This window comes from Narcine bancroftii, chromosome 5 (genome assembly GCF_036971445.1).
Source record: "Narcine bancroftii isolate sNarBan1 chromosome 5, sNarBan1.hap1, whole genome shotgun sequence".
Taxonomy (NCBI): Eukaryota; Metazoa; Chordata; class Chondrichthyes; order Torpediniformes; family Narcinidae; genus Narcine; species Narcine bancroftii.
The window spans coordinates 69589757-69612192 of NC_091473.1; the positions used below are offsets into that span (position 1 = coordinate 69589757).

At 39.3% G+C, this 22436-nt stretch overlaps 1 protein-coding gene across 1 annotated transcript; it reads left to right on the plus strand.

Moving 5' to 3' along the window:
- The first annotated feature begins 11986 nt into the window (after positions 1-11986).
- Positions 11987-21773, plus strand: fam78bb (family with sequence similarity 78 member Bb). Its single transcript, XM_069936292.1, has 2 exons — positions 11987-12661; positions 20884-21773. Exons 1-2 carry the CDS (start codon positions 12399-12401, stop codon positions 21404-21406), a joined length of 786 nt encoding a protein of 261 aa, XP_069792393.1. The 5' UTR covers positions 11987-12398; the 3' UTR covers positions 21407-21773.
- Positions 21774-22436: the final 663 nt, after the last annotated feature.

A 22436-nucleotide genomic window follows, 5' to 3' on the forward strand; every position in this document is an offset into this window, starting at 1 on the left:
ACACACAGCCCAAGCAAAGGGTACTCTCGGAGGCACAGAAAAGCTGTAACCAGCATTATTCAACTTATCCTGTACTATTTAATTTGCCCAATGAAGCAAGATTAACGTGTTAATAAAGCAATTTAATAAATTAACTAATTTGTCATTCTATATGTATTGAAGTGCATTATTGGGGGTAAAACACAAGATTCTGTTGACACTGGTTAAGTGGAAAAACACAAATACTGGAGAAACTCGGCAGGTCAAACATTGCCTTTATTCAGCAAAGGTAAAGATACATTACAACATTTTGGGTTTGAGCCCTTCAAAGTAAGAGATGTCCGAACACTATTGGGAATAATTTCACTCTGCTGCTGATGCCCACTCTCTCCCTGTACTTTGTCCCAGCAATTTTAAAGAAGGTTTGAAGAAGATTATCTTTCTCAGGATGTTGTAGCCCATAGGAATAGATTCCTTGGAAAACTGGGGACATGGGAATTCAGGGTGGCACAGTTAATGCAACTCTTAGAGCTCCATCCACCCGAGTTTGAATCCATTGCTGTCTAATAAGTTTGTACGTTTATCCTGTATCTTCATGGTTTTCCTCAGGTGTTCAGGTTTCTTCCATCCTGGGCTTGCAGACCAGAAGGGCCTGTACTGTGCTGTATGTCTAATGAGTTGGAAGACTCAGAGCATGCGTGCTGCCCTACCTTGTACTCAGCAGGGTTCACCCGCCTCTTTAATTTTACTTTGCTTTCATTTATTGCTCCAATTTAAAGCCACCATAGCCAGAATATTTTCCAGCAACATCTTTGTGGTTGCTTCATAGCTGAGGGCCTTTACCATGGGCTTACTGGATCTTGGTTCAATATGGGCTCTATAGCTTTTAGGGTATGCCCAGTCATTGGGATATATGGGATAATACTGGTGGAAATTGAAACCGTGTTCCATATCAGCATCAATGCAAAGTATAGTACTCCCCTTTTATTATACAGGTTTGGTATTCCTCAAATTCTCTTTGTGGGTAAATATGTCTGAATTATATTGTGTGCAAATTAAATATTTGTCATTGCAGTGTTTCAATTCATTATCTGTCCTTGGCCTTCAGCACAATCCCTTCATTCATTCCTTGTGTTTTCTGCTTCTTCATGTCCCTGAATATCATAGCACTGATGAGTAATTTGTTTCCAATGCCCTTAACAATTAAGATGTCCAATAGTGTAACTTTGTCCTTCCACTTTACATAAGGGGCAAGGGTATTTCTCTTCCAGCCACTGGATTTGGTTCCCATCACTTGCCCTAGGCCTGTTTAAGGTCCTTGATGTTGGTCTGGGCTATGGTGACCGCATCTATTAATTTGGGGGATCAGATGTTGCCAGAAGTCCCCTTGTGCTCCTACCTTTGCCATTTCTGCTGCTCTAAACTTCCTGGTTCAGGAAGGTCTGTGACTGAACCTCTGTGAGACCATTTTCCTGTCTGGGTGTCTTGAATTATAAATTTTACAGGGGAACTAATGGAAATTTAATCCCACCTACTGATACAATGCCATCCCTAAAAACTGCCAGAGGTAATCCTCTTAGACTCTCCCTCAATCACGTTGAGATAAAGCGTTCTTTCAAGACATTTGTGGCCACTATCTGACACTGATGTGCTTCACTTTAAATAAGATTGTTCACCAGCACTGTGGCCCCTGTCACTGGGATTATACCATCATTAATACTCCTGCCCAGTAAGACAATGTTCTCCAGGTAAAATGGGTTTAGTCTGATAATAGCTGAGAAGTGTGGTATTGCCTAGAAAACTAAATATTTCATAGTGAAATATTCTGCATAATAGAGTCAGGAGCCTGCAGGCAAAAATCAACTTGCATATCTCTGCAAGACTGACTGAATTCTTTCAGCTTTTCTGTGTGCTTTTACTACAATCTCAGCATCTGCAAACTTTTGTATTACAAGCTGCAGACAACATCATACACCCTGCCCTGTCAATGCTGTTTGTCACCTTTAATAACACAGTTATTTGGTGAGACACAATTCCTTACGTATAAAGCTGTGCTGTTTGTCCTTGATCAGACTTGCCTTCTCATATGCAGATAGATCCTGTTCCTCAGAATCTCATCCAGTAAATTCCCATCCCCTGATGTTAGGTCTGTTGACTCTGTTCACTCTCTTGTCCTTGCTGCCTTTCTTAAATAAAACCAGAACATTAGCCACTTACCACTCTTCTGATACATCACCCGTAGATAACAACAATCCAAATTCTAACACGCATGTGGGCAGAAGAGGTGGAGGAGGTTTGGAGGGGACATGATGGGCCTATAAGGAGTAAGAGGGATATAGACAGAGATTGAAAGAAACATTGCCCAATACAAGAGGCAGATAAATATAGAAAGAGCATCACGTTAAAACTACACAAGACATTAGTGAGACTGCTCTTGTACTGATATGCACACTGTTGGTCATCCAGCTGTAGGACAGATATTGTTAAGCTGGAAAGGATTCTGTAAAAATTCACAAAAATTATTCAGATGCAGATTTATTGTCCGAGAACATACGTGACATCACATATAACCTGAGACTCTTTTTCCTGTAGGCGAGACAGAATTGCTACTTAATGGTAATGCAGAACAAAACTAAGTATACATGTAAACAAATAAAAAAGCAAACATAATGAATGTATACAAACTGTGCAATACAGAGAATATAATGAAAATCAATAAAGTGCACAAGTAAGAGCCCTTAAATGAATCTCTGATTGAGTTTGCATTGAGGAGTCTGATGGTGGAGGGGTAGAAGCCATTCCTGAACCTGGTGGTGTGAGTTTTGTGGCACCTCTTTCCTGATGGCAGCAGCAAGAACAGAGCATGTGCTGGGTGGTGTGGATCCTTAATGATTGCTGCTGCTCTCCAGTGGCAGATTTGCCTGGAGATGTTCTTGATAGTGGGATTTTGCCTGTGATGTCCTGGGCTGTGTCAATTCCCTTTTGTAGGACTTTACACTCAGGGCTATTGGTGTCACCAGACAAGACCACGATGCAGCCGATCAGCACACTTCCCACCACATCCAGCACGATAACAGGTCTTTCCAACCTTCTCCACCCAATTACACCCCAATGTGACCAATTACCTACTTACCCATACTTCTTTTCACCTGGAGGAAACCCATCCAAACCGGAGGAGAAAATGCAAACTATTTTGAGACTGCGGCAGATTTGAACCCAAGTTGCTGGCACCTTTGCACTAACTGCTATGCTACTGTGCTACTCAAGTAAGAGAAAGTATGCTGCCCTCATGTCTGTTCTACCATTATCAAGATCACTTGGGTCTGCCAGAAACCTGTTGGTCTTTCGGCACATGGAGATGTTGGTGGGGGAATACTGATGATTGGCATATTCCATGCTGCAGGAGTATGTTCTGAAGGACGCACTCAGGCTTGGTGTAGCCAAATTGTGTGGGGGGGGGTGAAACTGGGGAAGGACCACAGTTTAGAGTCCTCCCATTACCAGGATGGAGGGGCTAAGGCAAGGTGTTAGGGGGGTGGTGATAGTGTATTTAGAGAACAATGTAACAATGTACATTGATGGGAATGTATAGATTTGATTGACATATGGGTGTGAAAAGACTTTGAACAGTTTTCTTATTTGTAAATAATTTATTATGAATAAAGTCTATCTCTGTAAAAAAAAATCATGGCATATATTTTACTTAAAGCCTATTTACTTGAACTCACCCACATTCCCATGACCAAAACTCTTATCAATCTCAGTTTTGAATTATTGAGTTTCCCTCTGGTGTCAAGAATCATTAACCTTTGCATGACAAAAGTTCTACTCACTTCATTTCTAGATGGCATTGAATAAATTGCAAGCAAATCTGAAGTTATTTACGTAAAATAGACTTTGTTTTCTGTCTAAATGTCAGGACCTTTAATTAAGTACACAAGGTTCACGTAAGTGATGGTGCCCCCCCCCCCCCCAACATGATGACCTTCACATCTTTCTGGAGATGGATATCTTCAAGAATTGTGTGGCTGAGCCAGACTGAAAAACTCCTCTGCCCTTGGGTTTTTTAAGACAACTGCAATCATCAGGTTCTGTTGTGCATCCATTCTTGTCTTGACCTCATCTCTGATGCTCGGGAGATGTTGCCAGTAGCTTAGAGGATGGTCAACTGCCATTGGTGAGGTAGTTTGGTATTGGTTTGTGGCCATCTGCAGAACTGAACATGAAGTTCATTCCAGGCTTTTGAGCTGTTCAGATGGCAATCTTGTCTCTGTTGGAGTGAAGTCCCCAGTTTCTGCAGCAGGTTTCCAGAGAACAAAGATCTCCTGTGTCTGGTTTTATTCAGTGCCCCAACATTCTTCAACCTGGCACACCAAGGTCAAGTCATCAACAATAAAAAAAAGACTTTATGGGAGGGAGGTCACCATGCAGAATAAGGCCAATGTCAGATCTGATCCCAGCCGGAGATTATTTTCGAATGTGTATGCGTGAACTGAAATGATCTTTAAAGTACACGTGGAATTTTTGGTTAATGAATAATTGATTGAGAAATATTTTTTGGAGAAATTCAGCAGCATCCTTACTTTATATGTCATACTGTGTCATTCATTGGTGAAGGAGAGGTCAATAAACTTAGTTCCTGCCTTTAGGTATCTTGTAGAGGTCAGTGGCAGAGTCTGCCTGAAGCAGTTATGGCCTATGTGAAAAACTAACTTGAGCACCATTGCAGTTTCAGGCATTGAATAAACTGTAGGACAGAACTGTAAGTACTGGTATTAAATTAGCTGGAGCTCTGGAGTTGAATCCATTGAAATCAGGTAATAGAAAAGAATAAATAACAATAGCAGAGCTGTGTGTCTGGCAATGGATGAACTGCAGCAATACCTAAATATACTGATGTTGCACTGACCATAATGATCTAGAATGAACCTTTGCAGCAGAGAAGAATAAATGAATTCCAACAATATTTTTACATACTGATATTCAATAAACTGCAGCAATTCCATTTACAGGCATTAAATAACCTGACAAAAAGGAGCTGCAGTTATTGGTGTTGAATGATTATCTGTACGAGCGCTTCGCACACAGGCATTGAATGCACTCCTATATGTCTTATCATTGGGAAAACTAACTGCAACCACACATGATAGCATTGAACAAATTGGATTGACGATGGTAAGTATTGAATTGGTTGCAGCAGAAGGGGATAAAACTGAAAGGAGCATTTCTTACGGGAAAAAACGCAGAAAGCTGCTGTACAAAGGGAGTTGGAGTTCTTGTGAATGAATCACAGAAAAAGTATCACACAAGTGTAGCAGGTTTGTTTTATTTTTGTGGGGGATATATGGGTTGGCACCACATCGAGGGCTTGAAGGGTCTGTACCATGCTGTGGTGTTCTATGTTCTATAATTGGAAGCTCAATGGAATGTTGATGAAGGGGTTTGGAGAATAAATTAGAGAAGACACTGCAATTCTACAAGGTACCAGTGAGACCACATCAAGAGCACTGTGAACAATTTTGCTTCCTCTTTTTAAGGAAAAAATATCATTTAATTGGAGCCAGCTCAAAGAAAATTCATGAGAATGATTCCAGATAAGAGGGGTTGCAAAAGAAAGTTGCAGTGTGGTTGAAGTTGCTGTAACAGCAATGCTGGCGCTGGTGCAGACTCAGGAGAGCAGACAATGGAGACACAGTGTTCCTCTGCAGTGTCCTATTGCCTGGTTCTGATGCTGACAGCTCTGTATAGGCTATAAATGGTCTGATAAAGGAGCCGATGTAGTTTTTTAAAAATCCTGTAACCACGGAGGTCTGAGCCAAAGATGGTGGCACCTGTGCTTGGCAGTGTATCACAAAGATTGCAGATTCCTGGAGAACAGCAGACCAGCCCAGGGCATCAGAAATGGAAAGACCTTCCCATTGAGAAGGAAAAGCATGGGAGATGGCCTTACAAGGAAGGTGACCACAACAATGGACCAGCAGCTGAAGGACCCACACAAGCTGAGGGGTGCTGGCGACTTGCAGTCAAAGGATTCTCACAGGCTAAGAGCTACTGGAGATGGGCTCATGGAAACCAAGTATCAGAACCAGGATTTCAGAGGGTACTGAGGGCAAGAAGGACTCCTGAAAGTAGTTGAAGATTTCAAGATCGTATAAGAGGTTTAGACCAGGAGCTTGGGCTGCCAATGGTTTCAACAGGAGTCTGTGCAACTGCAAGGGCTGTGGAAGCGCTGGAGCCAAATTCACAGACATTTGGTATTTCTGAAGGGACTCACATTTGCTTCTTTTTCTCTAATTGTTAGAGGTGCAGAGCAATGTTCATGGTAACTCTTTGTTTGGCTTTTATGTATTATTATGCGACAATAAAAAGGACATTAATTTTGAACCTTGCACACATAGTAGGGTTAAATAGGGTGGAGCACTTTTCTTTGGTGCTTTGAAGATTGTGAGATGATTTTATTGAAACTTACAATTTCTCGTAAGCTCGATAGGATAAATGCTGAGAGAACAGAACCAGAGGGAATAGTCTCAAAATGGAATGGATATTATGGCTTTGAATGAATTGCAAAAATAAGGCTGCATGTACAGCATTGACCAAACTACAGCAATATCTTCATGTATTGGCACTGAGTCTCATAATTTCTTGCATGTAATAGAAGTGAATTGGTCAGCATGGCAAATAAGGGTGAAGGGCCTGTCCATGCTGTATGACTATATGATTCTATGGCATTAAATGAACTGAAGCATGTATTGCTGAGAATACACTGCAGTTCTGCTCACACATATTGACACTGGACAAACTGCAATTATATTTGCAAGGAACAGAATTGAATGCATCCCAGAAGCAGTACTAAACCTTCTGGCATTAAATGTACTGTAACATAACCATATAACCATATAACCATTTACGGAGCGGAAACAGGCCATGTTGGCCTTTCGAGTCCGCACCAGTTCACTGATTTTGTGCGCCCTCTTCAGGCATTGGTCCCGGTAGATCTTCATTCAGTAACGTTGGCACTGAATAATCTTTATTAACAGAGCTTGATAAGCTGTCGTGACAGGGCTGCACATTAACCAGCCTGCAATTCAGGACTGACATGAAAAGAAATTTCTCCTTGTGAATCTTTGGAATTCTCTACCCAAGAGGGTCGTGGAGACCCGTTCAATACTCAAGATATAGATGAGAGATTCTGAGGGTCAAGGAATCATGCAAAATGGAGTTAATGTAGGAAACTGGTGCTAAGATGAAAGTTGTACCATGTCAATGAATGGTCGAGTAGGTTCAAAGGTTTGAATGGCTACTGCTGCTTGGATTTCTAATCTCCTGAACAGCTGCATGTCTTGGAATGGAGTGAATTGCAACAATGGTGCTGCCATGTTTGAATAAACAGAAGTTGCAAATGCACTTTTTTAACATCAAATAAGATGCAGCTACGGAGAAGCACACATCTGCAGAGATGTATATATTGGTCTTGAATGAAGTCTCATAAGCATTCTCTTATTGTAAAGGATGACTCATTCCATTCTCTTGGATCTGCTGTGGCTGAATTTGCTGCAGGAATCTTGGATTTGAAGACTGTGCAATATGTGGGGAAGTGGTGCTTGATGGGGCTGAAGTATAATTTGGATGTTGTGTATTCTTTCTGCTGTTTGTGAATGGCCTCCATGTGCTCATATAGACTTGAGATGATCTATGTCTTCCTAAATATTCCTTTTCATCTTGAGTGGGTTAGGGCAGGAGGTTAGTGAAGACAGTACATCTTTACAAGAGGACTTTGACAATGTCCTTGGGATATTTTCCTGAATATCTGGAAACCTCTTAGAACACTACAGCACAGTACAAGACTTTTGGCCCCTCATTGTAGTGCTGACTTGCTGTAACTGAGCACAGAGTAAAGTGTTGTTTTGGGAGTCCAGTGTCAGGCATGTAGGCTCCCCTACCACCTCCAACCTCACATCCACTCTGAACCTGGAAGTATGTGATTCGAGCCTCAGTGCTGGGGAGGATATTATCCTGTTGGTTCATCTAACCTGCCGTTGGATTTGTATGTTTTGCAAAGGTAATATTGGACACATTGAAGCTAGCTTGTCTGTAATGGAACTGAATTATCTGTGGCAATAGGCCTGCATTTACTGCAATTAAATCAATTGCAGCTATAACTCTATGCATCAGCCATGAAAGAACTGCATCAGCTTATATCTTTTTTATTACCAATTATTGAATTGCAGCAACTAATGTACAGTAATCAATGTTCAATCTCAACTTCTATAGCAGAAGAGCATGGATTAGTTATGAATGAACTATAACAGCAGTCATACATATATTATAATGAATGAAAGGCAGCACCTACCTGCATGTAATAACAATGAGAGCTTTGCAAATGTCTCAGTACTGTAGTATACAAAGCATCAGATGTGTAGGTGATTATTATTACAGAACAACCCATTGTATTGATTACACTGCTGCATAGGATGTGAATGGATTTAGGCTTCATTTTACATTATCTTTCATTCAAAATAAAAATTCATTTAGACATCACCATTCAGGATCCAATGTTTTTACAGTATTTGGTCAATGGATACGTACACCATAATGTTTTAACTTCAGGAATTTCAGATAGGAACAATGAAAATATATCATTAAATACTAAAGTCATGAGAGAGAAACATAAAATAACAAACTGACTTAAATCTATGGAAGGCAATTATTGTATTCTATAATATAGGACTGACATAGAGAAATCCAAATATTTTCAGAGGGAGACAATCTGGATTTGTATAAGGTTGGTGTTACCTAATTATTTCCTTTTGAGGAAGCGTTGATATGCGGGAATACCTCTGGACATTTACCTGGATGTTAAAAAAAGCTGCTGGAGGAACTATGAGGACTAAGTGGGGTGTTGACCCAAAATGGTGACGATTTCTTTCTTCCCACAGTTGCTGATCAACTTGCTGAGTTTCTACAGCAGTTTGATATTTGCTCCAGAATCCAGAATCTGCAGGCTTTTGAGTATTCATGGATGCAGTTCATATAAATTAGAGATATAATTTCATAAGATTCCATATACAAGACCATTATCTGAAGTTATGATTCATGAAATTCAAGGCAAATTATTGATCCAGATGAAGGAATGCAAAAGATTGGATAATGGCTAAACATGCTTGAATTAGAAGGAAGTTGCTTGTAGTGATCCATAAGAATCTGTTTTCTGTATGTGTGCATGATCAACTATTCGTTATACTTATTAAATACTTGGATTGTACAATAGAGAGCAATATACCTAAGTTTGTCAGTGACCAGAGATCATTGGTACAGGGGTTGATTAGAGAAGAAGATAAACTTATAAAAGGAAATAGACATGAGGAGACAAGAGTGCCATGGATAAATTTCAATGCAGGACAAGGCCACTACATTTGAACTAAAAAATATAGATTGATGTTACTTAAATATTGAAAAGTTATGAACAGTAGTGGTTTTAAATTACTTGAAGCCCGAGTCGAGAAATCACTTAAATACGGTAGCCAGGTGCAAAAGATGGTTAATGGAAAGATGGCCTTTATAACAAGTCAAGGGAGTAAAAGGGAAAATTTGTTATGGCTACACAAACCCTGTTTATACTATATCTACTTAATTCTGGCATTGCACCTTAGAAATCAGAATTTTACTTGGAGTCCAAAAGTTAGATTACAATAAAGCAGCAATGTATTCTCTAAACTGTTACGGCTTAATGATTTTTTTAGGCTTTTTGGATTTTTAAAGGTTTTTGTAATGTAATTGAATTGTCTTCCACTGGCAGTGGTTTGGAATAAGAGGACATGATCATAAAATCAGAATCAGGCCATTTAAGAGATAAATTAGGACATACTTAATGAGCAGAGTGGTTAAAGTGTGGATTTCTCTTCCCTAAAAAAGCAGTAAATGCTTTCTCAATTAATTATCATATGTATGAAATGAGAAATTTGTTCTAACCAAAGGTATTAAGAGACATTAAGTTAGGATTACAGCCATCCTTCCTTATGCAATCCCTTGGGATCGAGAATGACTGTTTCCACTTCAGTTTTGCAGACTGAGATGATTGGAGAGAGTAAAGTGGGAAACTGCTGATATTTCCATTGATGAGGCAGATGTCTGATGGGGTGAGCAAGTGGATAGTTTGTGAAGTCATGCACTTTTCTGCTGCCAGTGCTTGGCTACGTTTATATGTCACATTATCGCTGGCATAGTGAGGATTCTTCTATGAGCAGTCTAACAGGTTATATCTAACTTTCATATAGCTGTGTAAATATCACAATTTACAGAGCAGAGCTACAATTAAAAGATCAATTAGTAGAAAGCAATTGTGACAGGAGAACACTGTTAAGGGATTCATGTGGGGACCTGATGGCTGTGGGGAAGAAAGCAGCTTAAAGCTTGTTAGAGGGCACTTTCATGCTCCTTAGTCTTTCCTTGATGGGAGGAGGGAGAGTGTGTCTGGGGTAATGATGGGTTCTTCAATGTGTCAGCTGCCTTTTCTAGGCAGCATCTAGCAGGGGCAAACACAATTTACAAGATGTATTCACAGCAATGATTTTGTTTCAGGGATAAGTATTGCCCACGGGACATGTTGCTGTCTTTCTGTTAGTATTGATGGGATCTTGGGTCTCCATTGAATGATGTCATCTCTCTTAGTACTGCATTGTCAGTTTAGATTTTGTGTTCAAGCCTTTGACCCAGTACTCAAAGCACTAACCCTTCTAACTCAAAGGCCTGGATATTACCACTGAGCAGTAATTGACACCTGCAGAAAAAGATTCAATAATTTTTCATCTTTTTTTTTGTAGATAAAAGTCATCAAACACTTTTCCAAACACGCAGAGTACTGGGGCCACCTCCAGCAGTGATAAATGGCCCTGATTTTCTTTCCTCTCAAAAAGTTTACTGAGCCATTTTTCTTTGTGTTTTTTTTTTGGTTGTGCAAATCGTAGACCTCCATTCATAAAGCACAGAAACAGATCATGTTTATCAAAGCTCATAAAATGTGGGCATGGAATCTGGAATAATATCTGAAAAATACTCAACAGCCATCTGGCATTGTTAGTAGTGTCCATGTTAGTTTTAAGGCCATCAAACTGTTATTCAAGAGTTATTTCCTCTTCACAGCTCCTGTCTGACTTGTTAAGTATTTCCAGTATTTTTAATGTATTGAATTTATTCGATTATTAATTCGTGGTGGAATTTATGAATTAAAATAATCAAACGGGAAATTATTGTGGGCGCTGGGCAGAGGAAATCTCCATGCTGAAAATACAGTATAGAGGAAATGTCACAGCAAATATTACAACCGCACCTTTCATCAGATAGGAGCTTGGCCATTTATTTTTTTGCCCACTGTGCATTTTTTAAAATCCAGATTTATACCGTTGTTCTATCTGTACTGGGGCTGTGTGACATTGTATTTACGTCTATTACAGCGCCGTGATTTGCCGGAGGCCAGACAACATTTATTTGGGACCAAATGCAAACGTTTTTGTCGATTGGGTCAAAGTGGGAGAAAGCAGGAGTCCATTGCATTTAATCCAATGGCTCGAGCAGTTTAATTTTGCACACGAAATCCGAACAACATATAATTACCGATTTAATTACGCATGAACGATGCGATTCTTTTCTCCGAGTGTCTGACACAAGCGAGGAACTGACCGTGCATCAGGGGGCGCCGTTCGCTCGTCTAATCACGAGGAATCCTGATCCAGTGGGAAAGCATTCTGATTCCTGCTTTGCTGGGATTACCAGCCCACTGGGTCCCGGAGGGGACAGAAAAAGCGTCTTTTTTCATATCTCTCGCTCGCGTTCATCTTCAGCAGCGGTTGTGCGGACAATAAAGGTGGTTTCCAGTTGCAGGGAGAATCAGCCGCGCATAATTGCAAGAAAAAAAGGAGTGGGTTTGTTTTTTGATGTCTCTCGATCAAAATCATTTCGGTTTCAACGAAGGACTGGACCCGAGAGTTTCTTAGCTGTTATCTATGAAGGCAGAAGAAAGGCTGCGTTATTCTATGTGGCTCGAAAACAAATGCAGACTATGCTGGAATCGGTGGCTACAGATCGTTTCTTCAGCTCCCAGTGCCACTATATTCCGACAGGAAGCCTGCATATCCTCTCGTTCCTCTTATCTTTTTGCCAATATGCTGCCTCGTCTTCCTCCTGCTTCCTGCCGTTCGTGACATGACAATAAGGAGGGGAAAAATTAAAAAAAGGAACTAATCTGGACCGAATGACGAATTCAAATAGAAAATCTAATCTGAAGACAACCCACAGTATCTAAATTAACGCGTCCAGCAAGGTCGACTCGTGCCAGTGTTGCATATTGCACAGCCTCTATTTCCCAACCCTTCGCCTTTATAAACTATACATAAATCTCATTATATTAGTGTCACCCTGGAACGATGGGCTGCATTCAAAGTATAACTTGTAAATCAAGAATACGGCGAGAAAATATTGTGGTGTATGACGTTTCTGCAACGATTGATCAATGCTCAACTATAATAGAAGAAAATTCCCCTATTGTTTTACGGTACAAGACACCATACTTCAAGGCGTCTGCTCGAGTGGTGATGCCTCCTGTTCCCAGGAATGAAACGTGGGTAGTTGGATGGATTCAAGCTTGCAACCAAATGGAATTTTTCAACACTTACAGCGACCTCGGAATGTAAGGGAATTTAACATGGTATAGTATATCAAATGCACAATCGTTCAATTCTGCAATGCACCGTGCTATGGTCATACAACTCTCAGTAGGTTTGTAAAATAACCAATTCCCAAAATACTACACCACCGTTGGTAAAAGGAGTTCATTCCAAATAATTTATACATCACCTTATTTTATTTAAGCCAACTTGCGCATCTGCTGTGCCAAGTGTTTCATTCAACTGTGGCGAATAGGCGTTGTAGTTTTCACAATGTTAATTACCGTGGGCTACTAAGAATTGTCTGCAAGTCCTCAGACGGCATGGTGTGGGATAATGGGAATAGCGCTTTTTCTCTGCCGGGTTGTCTTTGATGTTGCCCGTTTTGCTATTTATTTACTACAAAATGCATGTCTAACGCATCCCCTCTTACATTGAAGATGGAAGTGCATTTAATTGTGTTGCTTTATATCATTAAACAGTTAATTTCTGCGCAGACGGACACTTTCAGACTAAATATTGCTCACCTGCCCACGTTCCTTTTAAGGAAATGGAGTCAATTTTGAGAGGCGTTTAATGCAATTGGACTAAATGTCTTCCACGCAAACTATTAAATAAACAAAACAAGGTGTATATGCAAGCAGGTTTATGACTAACGTTCTCTCATGGTTTCAATTAATTTCCAAGAATTTAAACTAAGCCGGCAATGTATAATATCTGAGGTGACTTGATCACTGGCATCAAATGGTTCATGAATGATAAAAGCAAATGGCTATGAAACTCAAATGTATTGTTGTATAAATTCCAGGAAGAGCGAGATCCTGCCGTTCGGCCCTCCGAACTCTTTATTCCTGATGAAAATCTAGTTTTCAGTCTGCAAATAAAATAACATGAAATGGCTTCGATTGAATTCCGACTGTTAGATCCTGCTGGAAGTACGGGTTGTGGCCTTTCAGAAGACAGAAGATTGGAGCTTCCAAAATCCAGTTTTCATATTTAACAGAGTAATGACCAGACACTACTGAAACATTTTTTAAAAAGGTCTTTTTACTAACCAAATCAAGCACTCAGAAAGTTATTATAAATTTAAATACATCAACTAGATTTTAAGGCCAATTTCCCCCAGGTCACCCTTAAAATTTAGACACTTGTTTGAAAAAAAACTAAACCCTTTTGTCTTTTAACTGAAAATTCTATGGTTTTTCATGAAAATACGTTTAAAAGATTATATCACTAATTTCTATAGCCAGCGTTCTGGTGACTATGGGAGAGAAAGAGAGACCGAGGACGTAATCTTATATACAAAATCCCAATTGAAACTAGATGATAAGAGAGTTCAGACAGGCGCTCAACATGGAGCAATTCCAAGTGCTTCACATAGCAGAGGCCAGTGATATTGTCCTTGCCAGGAAGATTCCTTAAAATGTTGTCCTTCACACCCATATTTTTTATGTGCACCAAGTAGGTGTTTGTCAAATTCTTCTGCAATAAAGTGATTCTACTACAAGCATTCGAACGTAAAAACAGAAAGCATCTAATTCTATGATTGCTGAGACCAAACAATTAGATCAATATATCCCAGCAGCCTAAATGTTGATAAATTACGGCCATCAACATTTTTTTAATTGCTCACGGAATGTGGCTCCAATCTCCAGTGCCCTAAGGAGACAGGAGTCATCCACATTGGTGCGCCCAGAATCACATATAAAGTGGTAACTTCCTTTCATAAAGGCCATTGGTTGAACTAGAACCGTCATTAGAACACGTTGTTTTACTCCGCATTTATTTAACACAAATTCCTCAGCTATCATGTATTCATATGTCTAGATCAATGATCACAAGCCCTGGTCCATTTACTTATCCATAGGGCCACCATGATGCAAGTCGATGCTGAAATTTTTAAAAAGCAGAACTATAGCCTCAAACAAGATCTGTCAACGCGTAAAAATGACCGGTCATCAAAAGCGTGATGGTCAAAAATACGGGTTTTATTGGCCAATTTAGAAGAGCAGAGGGAGACAGAATATGGGGGAGCGATACTAAATGTTACCGCGATAGATGTAGGCGCAGTGGGGAAAAGAGATACCGAGAAATATTCTGGGGGAATACATAAAGGACGAGGAGGATACAAAAATATTTATTATTTCCCGGCATTTGTCTGACCGACAGCACCCCCTCATCAACATATTTTCCTTTAACGTCCGAAAACGACAAGTTTTTGAAACGGTCGAAACTTTTGATTAAGTTCTTGTAAATTCTGCCGAACACCAGATTTGTCAATAGTTTGACAAAATATCTATTGGATAAAGAATATGTATCTACAGTTCAAAATCTAGGCCAATTACAATCACTGAGCCACCATATGAATGTTTACAGCGCTCTTTAATGAAGGAGAAACGTCCCTTGGAATTTTCCAATTGATTTTCATGGACGAAGAATAGATTTTGACACGTTTCTATAGGAGGGGTGGGAGTGTTAGTTTAACAAATATAAGCTACAGCACTCTCCACCTCAATTAAATAAAACTGGTGATTGTTATTACCTTCTCGATGTATAATGTTCAGTAAACCTATTGTGTAGTACGAGATACAAAATAACAGATCAGGATTGTTAGATCGACATTTTTAGGCTCAAAAATCCAATGCACAGGAAACAACCCGCAAGCAATTTGGTGCTTTGTTCAAATATAAATACGTTCACCAACATTAAACATTCATTTATTCACCCAGAGAGATTTTGCTCCCTACGGCGAGACAGATGCAGTTGCAAAGTTAACTATTGTTTTATTGCTTTGTGAATGTAGTTTCCCTACCGACCAAGGCACGACCCCCTTCCGCTTACTTCTTTACTAACACCTCGTTTCCCATTTGCAATGAGTTTTAAACATCTTCTCCCGGCCATTATTTCACAACCACCTAACATTGTTTTTTTTTTCCCTGTGTGAAAGCGACAATTAAATTAATCGTAATCTTTAAATACTTGGCCAGGACGTTGTTAATTCCTGGTCCTTTCTTCTGGGACGAAGTGGTCGTGAGGACACCCAGGCCAGCAGCCCATTTTCTCTCTCGCCCTCTCCGCCTCCTAACCTGCTAGGAAGGACCCAAATCGACGGTCGCCCTTTCTGCTCTCGTGATGCCACATCGCCCTCATCATCTCTTGTCCAATAGAGATTTGCACACAGATGCACCATTCGCGTTCGCAGAGGCGAGAGGGAACGCCATCAACTGAACATCTCCGCAAATCAAACTGCTCGGAGGAGCGGACTCACTATTTCAGGATGGCGTTTTATTGCAGGGCGATTTCTTCCAACGTGTGTTAAAGTTAAAGCTTGCTAGTCCTTTGCTGAACACTTGTTTTTTTTTCCCCAGCAAGGAGGTCAAATTGAAATGTTCCAGGAAAAAGTTTTCTCGGTGACAGCATCAATAATAAGTCGCTTTAATCAAATAAAACGCGTTATACTGAAAGCACAGAAAGCGGAGAAAATTTATTGCTTCGGGAATTCCTAAGATCATTTGCAAGTGCTCAATTTCTTGTATTGATCAGTCATGGATGAACAGTATAGGAAAGTCCCTATTGTGTTCAGTAATACTTACTGCAGCAAGGTCTGTTTAAAATCCCCTTCAGCATCTGAAAAGTATAGGGGAGATAAGGTATTGTGGTACTCTGTCATATACTTAGAAGCTAATAATAAGGGTAAGACATTGTTTAACCCTTCCTCCCCTCTCCTTTGTTAAATAGTGGATGGGGCGCGATGCCAATTTTAGCTTCAATTTTTCTTAAAATCTATAATACATCAAAATTGGGGCAGAAAGATGGGACACACAATGCAGTTTCATTTTGTACAGTAAAGATTCTTCCCACAGACAATATGTCTAAGGAGGAAAATGCTATCTAATTATTCACACTCCAAAGGCTGTAAAACCTCACCGCAGCCTAGCTTTGTAACTTTGTAAGCCAATCTAGACTCAGAAAAGAAGAAATCACCATCTTTTTAGTGAGAAGCGTCAAGCTTCTGCACATTAGGACACTCTGTTGATGTCATTGATTTTGGAACTACCCATATGAAATAGAACTGAGTGGAATCAACTGCTCTCTCCAATCACCTTCTCATATTCTTATCACGTTGAGGAAGATCATTCAGGTCATGAGTCTCTGCCAGGTCTCAGAGCATTCTCGTCCGTCATGTTCCCTCACTTGTTTTCCCGTGACCTATTCTCTCTCACATGCCCATCATCAGAGCGTCATGGCTGCCATCCAAGTAAAGCACACTGCAAAACATTGGGTGCAGGCTCTAGTCCTCCTTTGAACCATCCATGTGATTTCAATGCGTTATAACCATTTACGGAGCGGAAACAGGCCATGTTGGCCTTTCAAGTCCGCACCTGTTCACTGGAACAACTCCACTTGCTCAAACCTCCCGCTCACCGCCACGTGATATTCAGGTTGAAATTTTTTGATGCATTGATAAACATATCCAGATCTCGGTTTTGCTGTAATAGACAATTGCAAAACTATTCATATTTCTACAGTTGACTATAAAGGCACCCTCTCCCTCATCCCCCAAACTCCTCCATAAAATTCATTCCTGTAAAATAGTGCTGTTTAGAAATGGAAACTACTGTCCTTTGAGATGAAATCCTCAAATATTGCTGCAGACATTAGAAGATCTACATTAGATGGACAAAAGTCATGGAATTTACCCTCAGTCTATGGAAACATTAATCTTATTCTTCGTGTAAATCCATGTCTTCAATCATTCGTGTCATTTTGCCTTTTCACTTTTGAACACGTTACAATAGTCAGAATTACAAATTTTGCAAAAATTTTAGATTTAACTTGCAAGTTTATCCTCTGCCGCTGAATTCTCTCTCTCTCTCTCACACTCACACTCTCACACACACACACACACACACACACACACACACACACACACACACACACAGATACATATTTGATAGTTTTAGACATGATTCTTAGTGTGTCATTCAGTAACTTTCTTCATTCTAGTCTCTGCAAATGAGGTCATCCAAAATTCTGTTACCCATGTCTTAGTTTGCAGCAAATTCTACTTTTCTATTCCCCACCCTCTTTGTTGGTACCTAGTTTCACAACAATTGCTTTTAATATTCTCACAATCTTGATTTCTCCCTTATCATCACTGTTGACTCCCCTAGACCCATGGATTTTGAGTTTCTACACATTTATTTTCACCATTGTCCCCTGTGCTCTCACCCACAATGTTTTAAGCGCATTACATTCATCCATAAAACTCTCTTTTGCAATATTCAACTTTAAAATGTGCTTTAAAAATTTTGGCTGTCCAGCTTTGAGTTACTTCAATTTCTTCTAATGTGACTTGGTGTCAATATTTGTTTAATTGTCTCCTTGGCAATACTAAGGGACATTTCAACATGCCTCATAAATTGTTGTTATTCTTGGAAGTGTGCATTTTGAAATATGCCAATTCTGCAGAATAACTGACTTCACTTTTGACAGCACTGTTAACACACACTGCAAGCAGAGCACAGAAATATTACCCAGTAATGTATTTTCAGGATCACCTGATGTCAGTCAAGGCAGCCATATTAGTAAATGCTATTCTACTTTCCACTTTTGCTCTGCTTCGCATCCTTGCTGTAACATAATGCAACTATTGATGATTGTGAGCACTTCTATGGGCTTACACTTACTGCAGTTCAAACGGATTATTTCACCTAAAATAATTAAAGTATAAATGTAGAAACATTGAAGCTCAAGCCCCTGTGGGTGAGTTTGTTCCTTGAAATCATCCTTTCATTGGTACTAATTTGAATTAGAGCCTTCACATCTAATTATTTTCCCAAGGGTTAATTGTTTCAACATCTTAAATATTTGAAAAAAATTGTGTTTATTTAGACTTTCAAAAATAATTTGAGCAAATCTTATTATGGTTTTAATTTGTAATTGTGACCCCTATGACAGTAATGTTGCAATATTACTTGTAAACTGCCTTTTATTTCTTGCTGGAACTGTATAGGCAAGGGATGGGTCCATCAGACAGCATAAAATGCTTTTGGTCAAGACAATAGCTGTAAGTTTTATTCGTCATTCATTTCCTTCATGTGGTCATTTTTTGAAAAGTTGCCCATGCCTCATTGCCTTTGGTAAACTACCATCCTGAATCACTGCTGTCTGCTTAAAGGAAGTACTCTATAGAATCTCTCCAGAAGAGAGTTCCAGAATTTCAATCATCAATGATGAATGAACAGTGATTTATTCACGTGGCTTTTGCTCCCTTTGTTCTTCAAGGTAGTGGTAATACCTTGGCAACATTAAATCTATCATAGATACAATGGAAAATCCTTTTACTTGCATTCCTTGGTTCTGCACTCAAATAAAGCTATGCAAAATTTGATTATATTTTACACATGCTCTCTTTGCTTCTCTCTAATATATTAGTTGGATTGCTCTTGCTAATGAAATAAAAATGTCAAGATTCAACCATATAACCATATAACCATTTACGGAGCGGAAACAGGCCATGTTGACCTTTCGAGTCCGCACCGGTTCAGTGATTTTGTGCGCCCTCTTCAGGCATTGGTCCCGGTAGATCTTCATTCAATAACGATGGGCGAATTCAATGCAGGTGGAATCAGATAATAGCAAAACTATGAGCAAACAGATTGGCTGTATGTGTACCAAAAATAGTAAAACTTGATGAAACTGGATTTATTAAGAAAAGACAAACAATGGACAATATCTCTAAGTTCATTAACTTAGTTAAGACATAGATAGGTAACTGGTGGAAATAACTTACATTTGTATTCAAATTACCTTCTTTGTGGAATTGAACAAAGACTGTGGAAACTTATATTTATTAATAGACAGGATAATTAGTTATACATTTTTCAACTGTAGATGGTGTGATATTAAATAATTTGCCTTGCTCCTCAGCATGTTTAAAATTAAAGCTCTGCAGTGGTTCTTAATCTTTTTCTTTCCACTCATATACCACTTTAAGTAATCCCTATGCCATAGGTGCTCTGTGATTAGTAAGCGGTTACTTAAGGTGGTATGTGAGTGGAAAGAAAAAGGTTTGAAAATCACTATTTTAATCACACCTAATTGACTCGTTATGTGCATGGTTTCATAACTCTAAAGGAAATGGGCCAATAACAATTTTTCTCAAGCAAAATATTTCAGCAACAATTGGGTCTCGAACACTCACATACCACTCACATAGAACCTTAAGTAATCCCTTACTAATCAGAGAGCACCTATGGTATATGGATTACTTAAGGTGGTATGTGAGTGGAAAGAAAAAGTTTGAAAACCACTGAGAGAGAGGCAAACTTCCACAGATGTTAAATACGTGATGGACACATGGAAAAAGCTTATAAACTCAACAAGTCTGGCAGCATTTACAAAGAAATAATGTTATAATTTCAGATTGAAGAAGTTTTGAAGGAAGTCATAGGTCTGATATGTTCATTTGGTGTCTCTATCCACTGATACTGCCAACAGTTTCTATTGATTCATCAGTTGCCTTTTCTCACTTTCAACTGAGTTAATCTAGTATAAATCATAAAGAAGAAGCACTCTCAACAATGTCATACTGCTTCACAATAGTAATGTAGTTGAAAGGTTTTGTCATTATGGCATTACATCCTTGAAGTTCAAATGTAAACAAAGTAATCATATTTGAAAAGGGGTAGGATGAAGGAAACCCTTGCTATTCTTTCTTAAGATAGATTAAAGAGCAACATGAAAATAGCTTTGCTAGTTAATAACATGTGAGAAGAATACTTTGACATAATTTACCAGAGAGAGAACCTATGCATCATTTTTATTCTTAATTGAGAAGTTAATCGGGACAGCCAATGGCTTCAAAGCCATTTGACCAGATGTCATTGACCTTTTTACCTTAACATCAAATTCTCACTTTATTCCCATATCCTTGGATTTACCTGGCTTCCAAAAGTTAGGAAATAATCAGCTGTGCAGAATTCATATATTTCTGGCTTAAAGAATCTCAAAGACCCTATCTACAGTCTAAATATAACCTATAAATTCTACCTCAACATTCCAGCAAAAACAATTCAGTCAATTGCTACTCATGCCTAACTTGTACTAACTTCAGCACAGTTTTGAATGATTATTGTTTGGAACATAGACTTTTTATTTAGTTAGTAAAACTGATTGAATTCTTGATGAGTGATTGCCAGTTGCCTACAAGTAATGGTCACTTAAATTTATCTTTATCCAGGTCTAGCTGGGAACTTCCTGACTTGCGAGAAGGCAGGGTTAAAGCTATCAGTGATTCTGATGGAGTGAGCTATCCATGGTATGGCAATACGACAGAAACAGTGACGCTGGTCGGTCCTATAAGCAGGGTGTCTCGGTTCTCAGTCAGTATGAACGATAATTTTTACCCGAGTGTGACATGGGCGGTACCAGTGAGCGAAAGCAATGTATCACAACTAACCAGGATTAAAAGAGACCAAAGTTTCACCACCTGGCTGGTAGCCATGAACACAATTAGCAAAGAGAAGATTATACTTCAGACAATCAAATGGAGAATGCGTGTTGACATAGAGGTTGATCCAATGAACCCATTAGGATATCGTGCTAGACTTGTTGGAAGGACACAACAGGAACAGCCTCGGATATTAGCAAGGATGGAGCCTATACCTCCAAATGCCTTGGTGAAGCCCAACGCAAATGACGCCCAGGTTTTAATGTGGAGACCTAAACGTGGTCTACCTCTAGTTGTCATACCTCCCAAATAGTACTATCGGCTGCAGCTCTTCAATAAATCTTACAAAGACCTAATGTTTTATACACATCTCATATTTCATCCACCAGTAACAAATGAACAAGGTTGGATTTTAATTTTTTTATATATGTAAGTTATGCACTTTTAAAAAGGAAGCAAATGAAACCTTGGATCAATTGTCTTTCATGGGATCTTGCTTGGCTGTTTACAGAAGTCATTCCACTGTATATCCCATTCTGAAAACATTTTATGTGTGTGTGTGTGTGTGTGTGTGTGTGTGTGTGTGTGTGTGTGTGTGTGTGTGTGTGTGTGTGTGTGTGTGCGCGCGTTTTTGTTTTGGCAAAGTTCTCAGTCCAGATGAACTGGCCGTGGTGCTGAAATTGACAGGACAAGGTTTCACCATTTTATAACTGATTGAGAGTTGGGCAGGGGCTAGTTTGTGCTCTCCAGAGTGCAGACTTCAGTTGGAAGATGCTTCCTCCTCTTGTTACTTGAGTATTTATTCGACGAATTGATTGATATCTTTTCTGCATGCACTTCCTGTTAAGAAAATTAATGGCTCAGAATATCCATGTCCATTCAATTTACGTGTGCTTTGAGAAATATTGAGCCTTTATCACAAGTGTTGCAATCAATTGTTTTTTTTTTATGTTAACATCACAGCAATTATTTGGAATTTTTCCAGGGTCAGCATTTGAAACTTTGAAGAAATGGGTCTGAAAATGAAAGCTCCCATTTGATGTTCTGCATTCACTTTGCTGTGATTGTTTCTCAAATGTTAGGTGCCAATGTAGTGGGAATCTTAACAAACTGTACCATGAGTCTCGCTGATTTTAAATGAACATTTCTTCATAATAGCCAGCCTTTTAGCTCGGTGCAAATCACAGTGCTCTTTTAGCATTCACCGGCATAATACAAAATACAAATTTTTTTTTCTGATAGGATTCCTGCCAGACTGTTCAATGGCCCTGAGAATATCCAACCCAATTTGGGAAGATTAAGAGTTTTCAGCAAATGTATTATTCTTACAGGCAATGAACTCC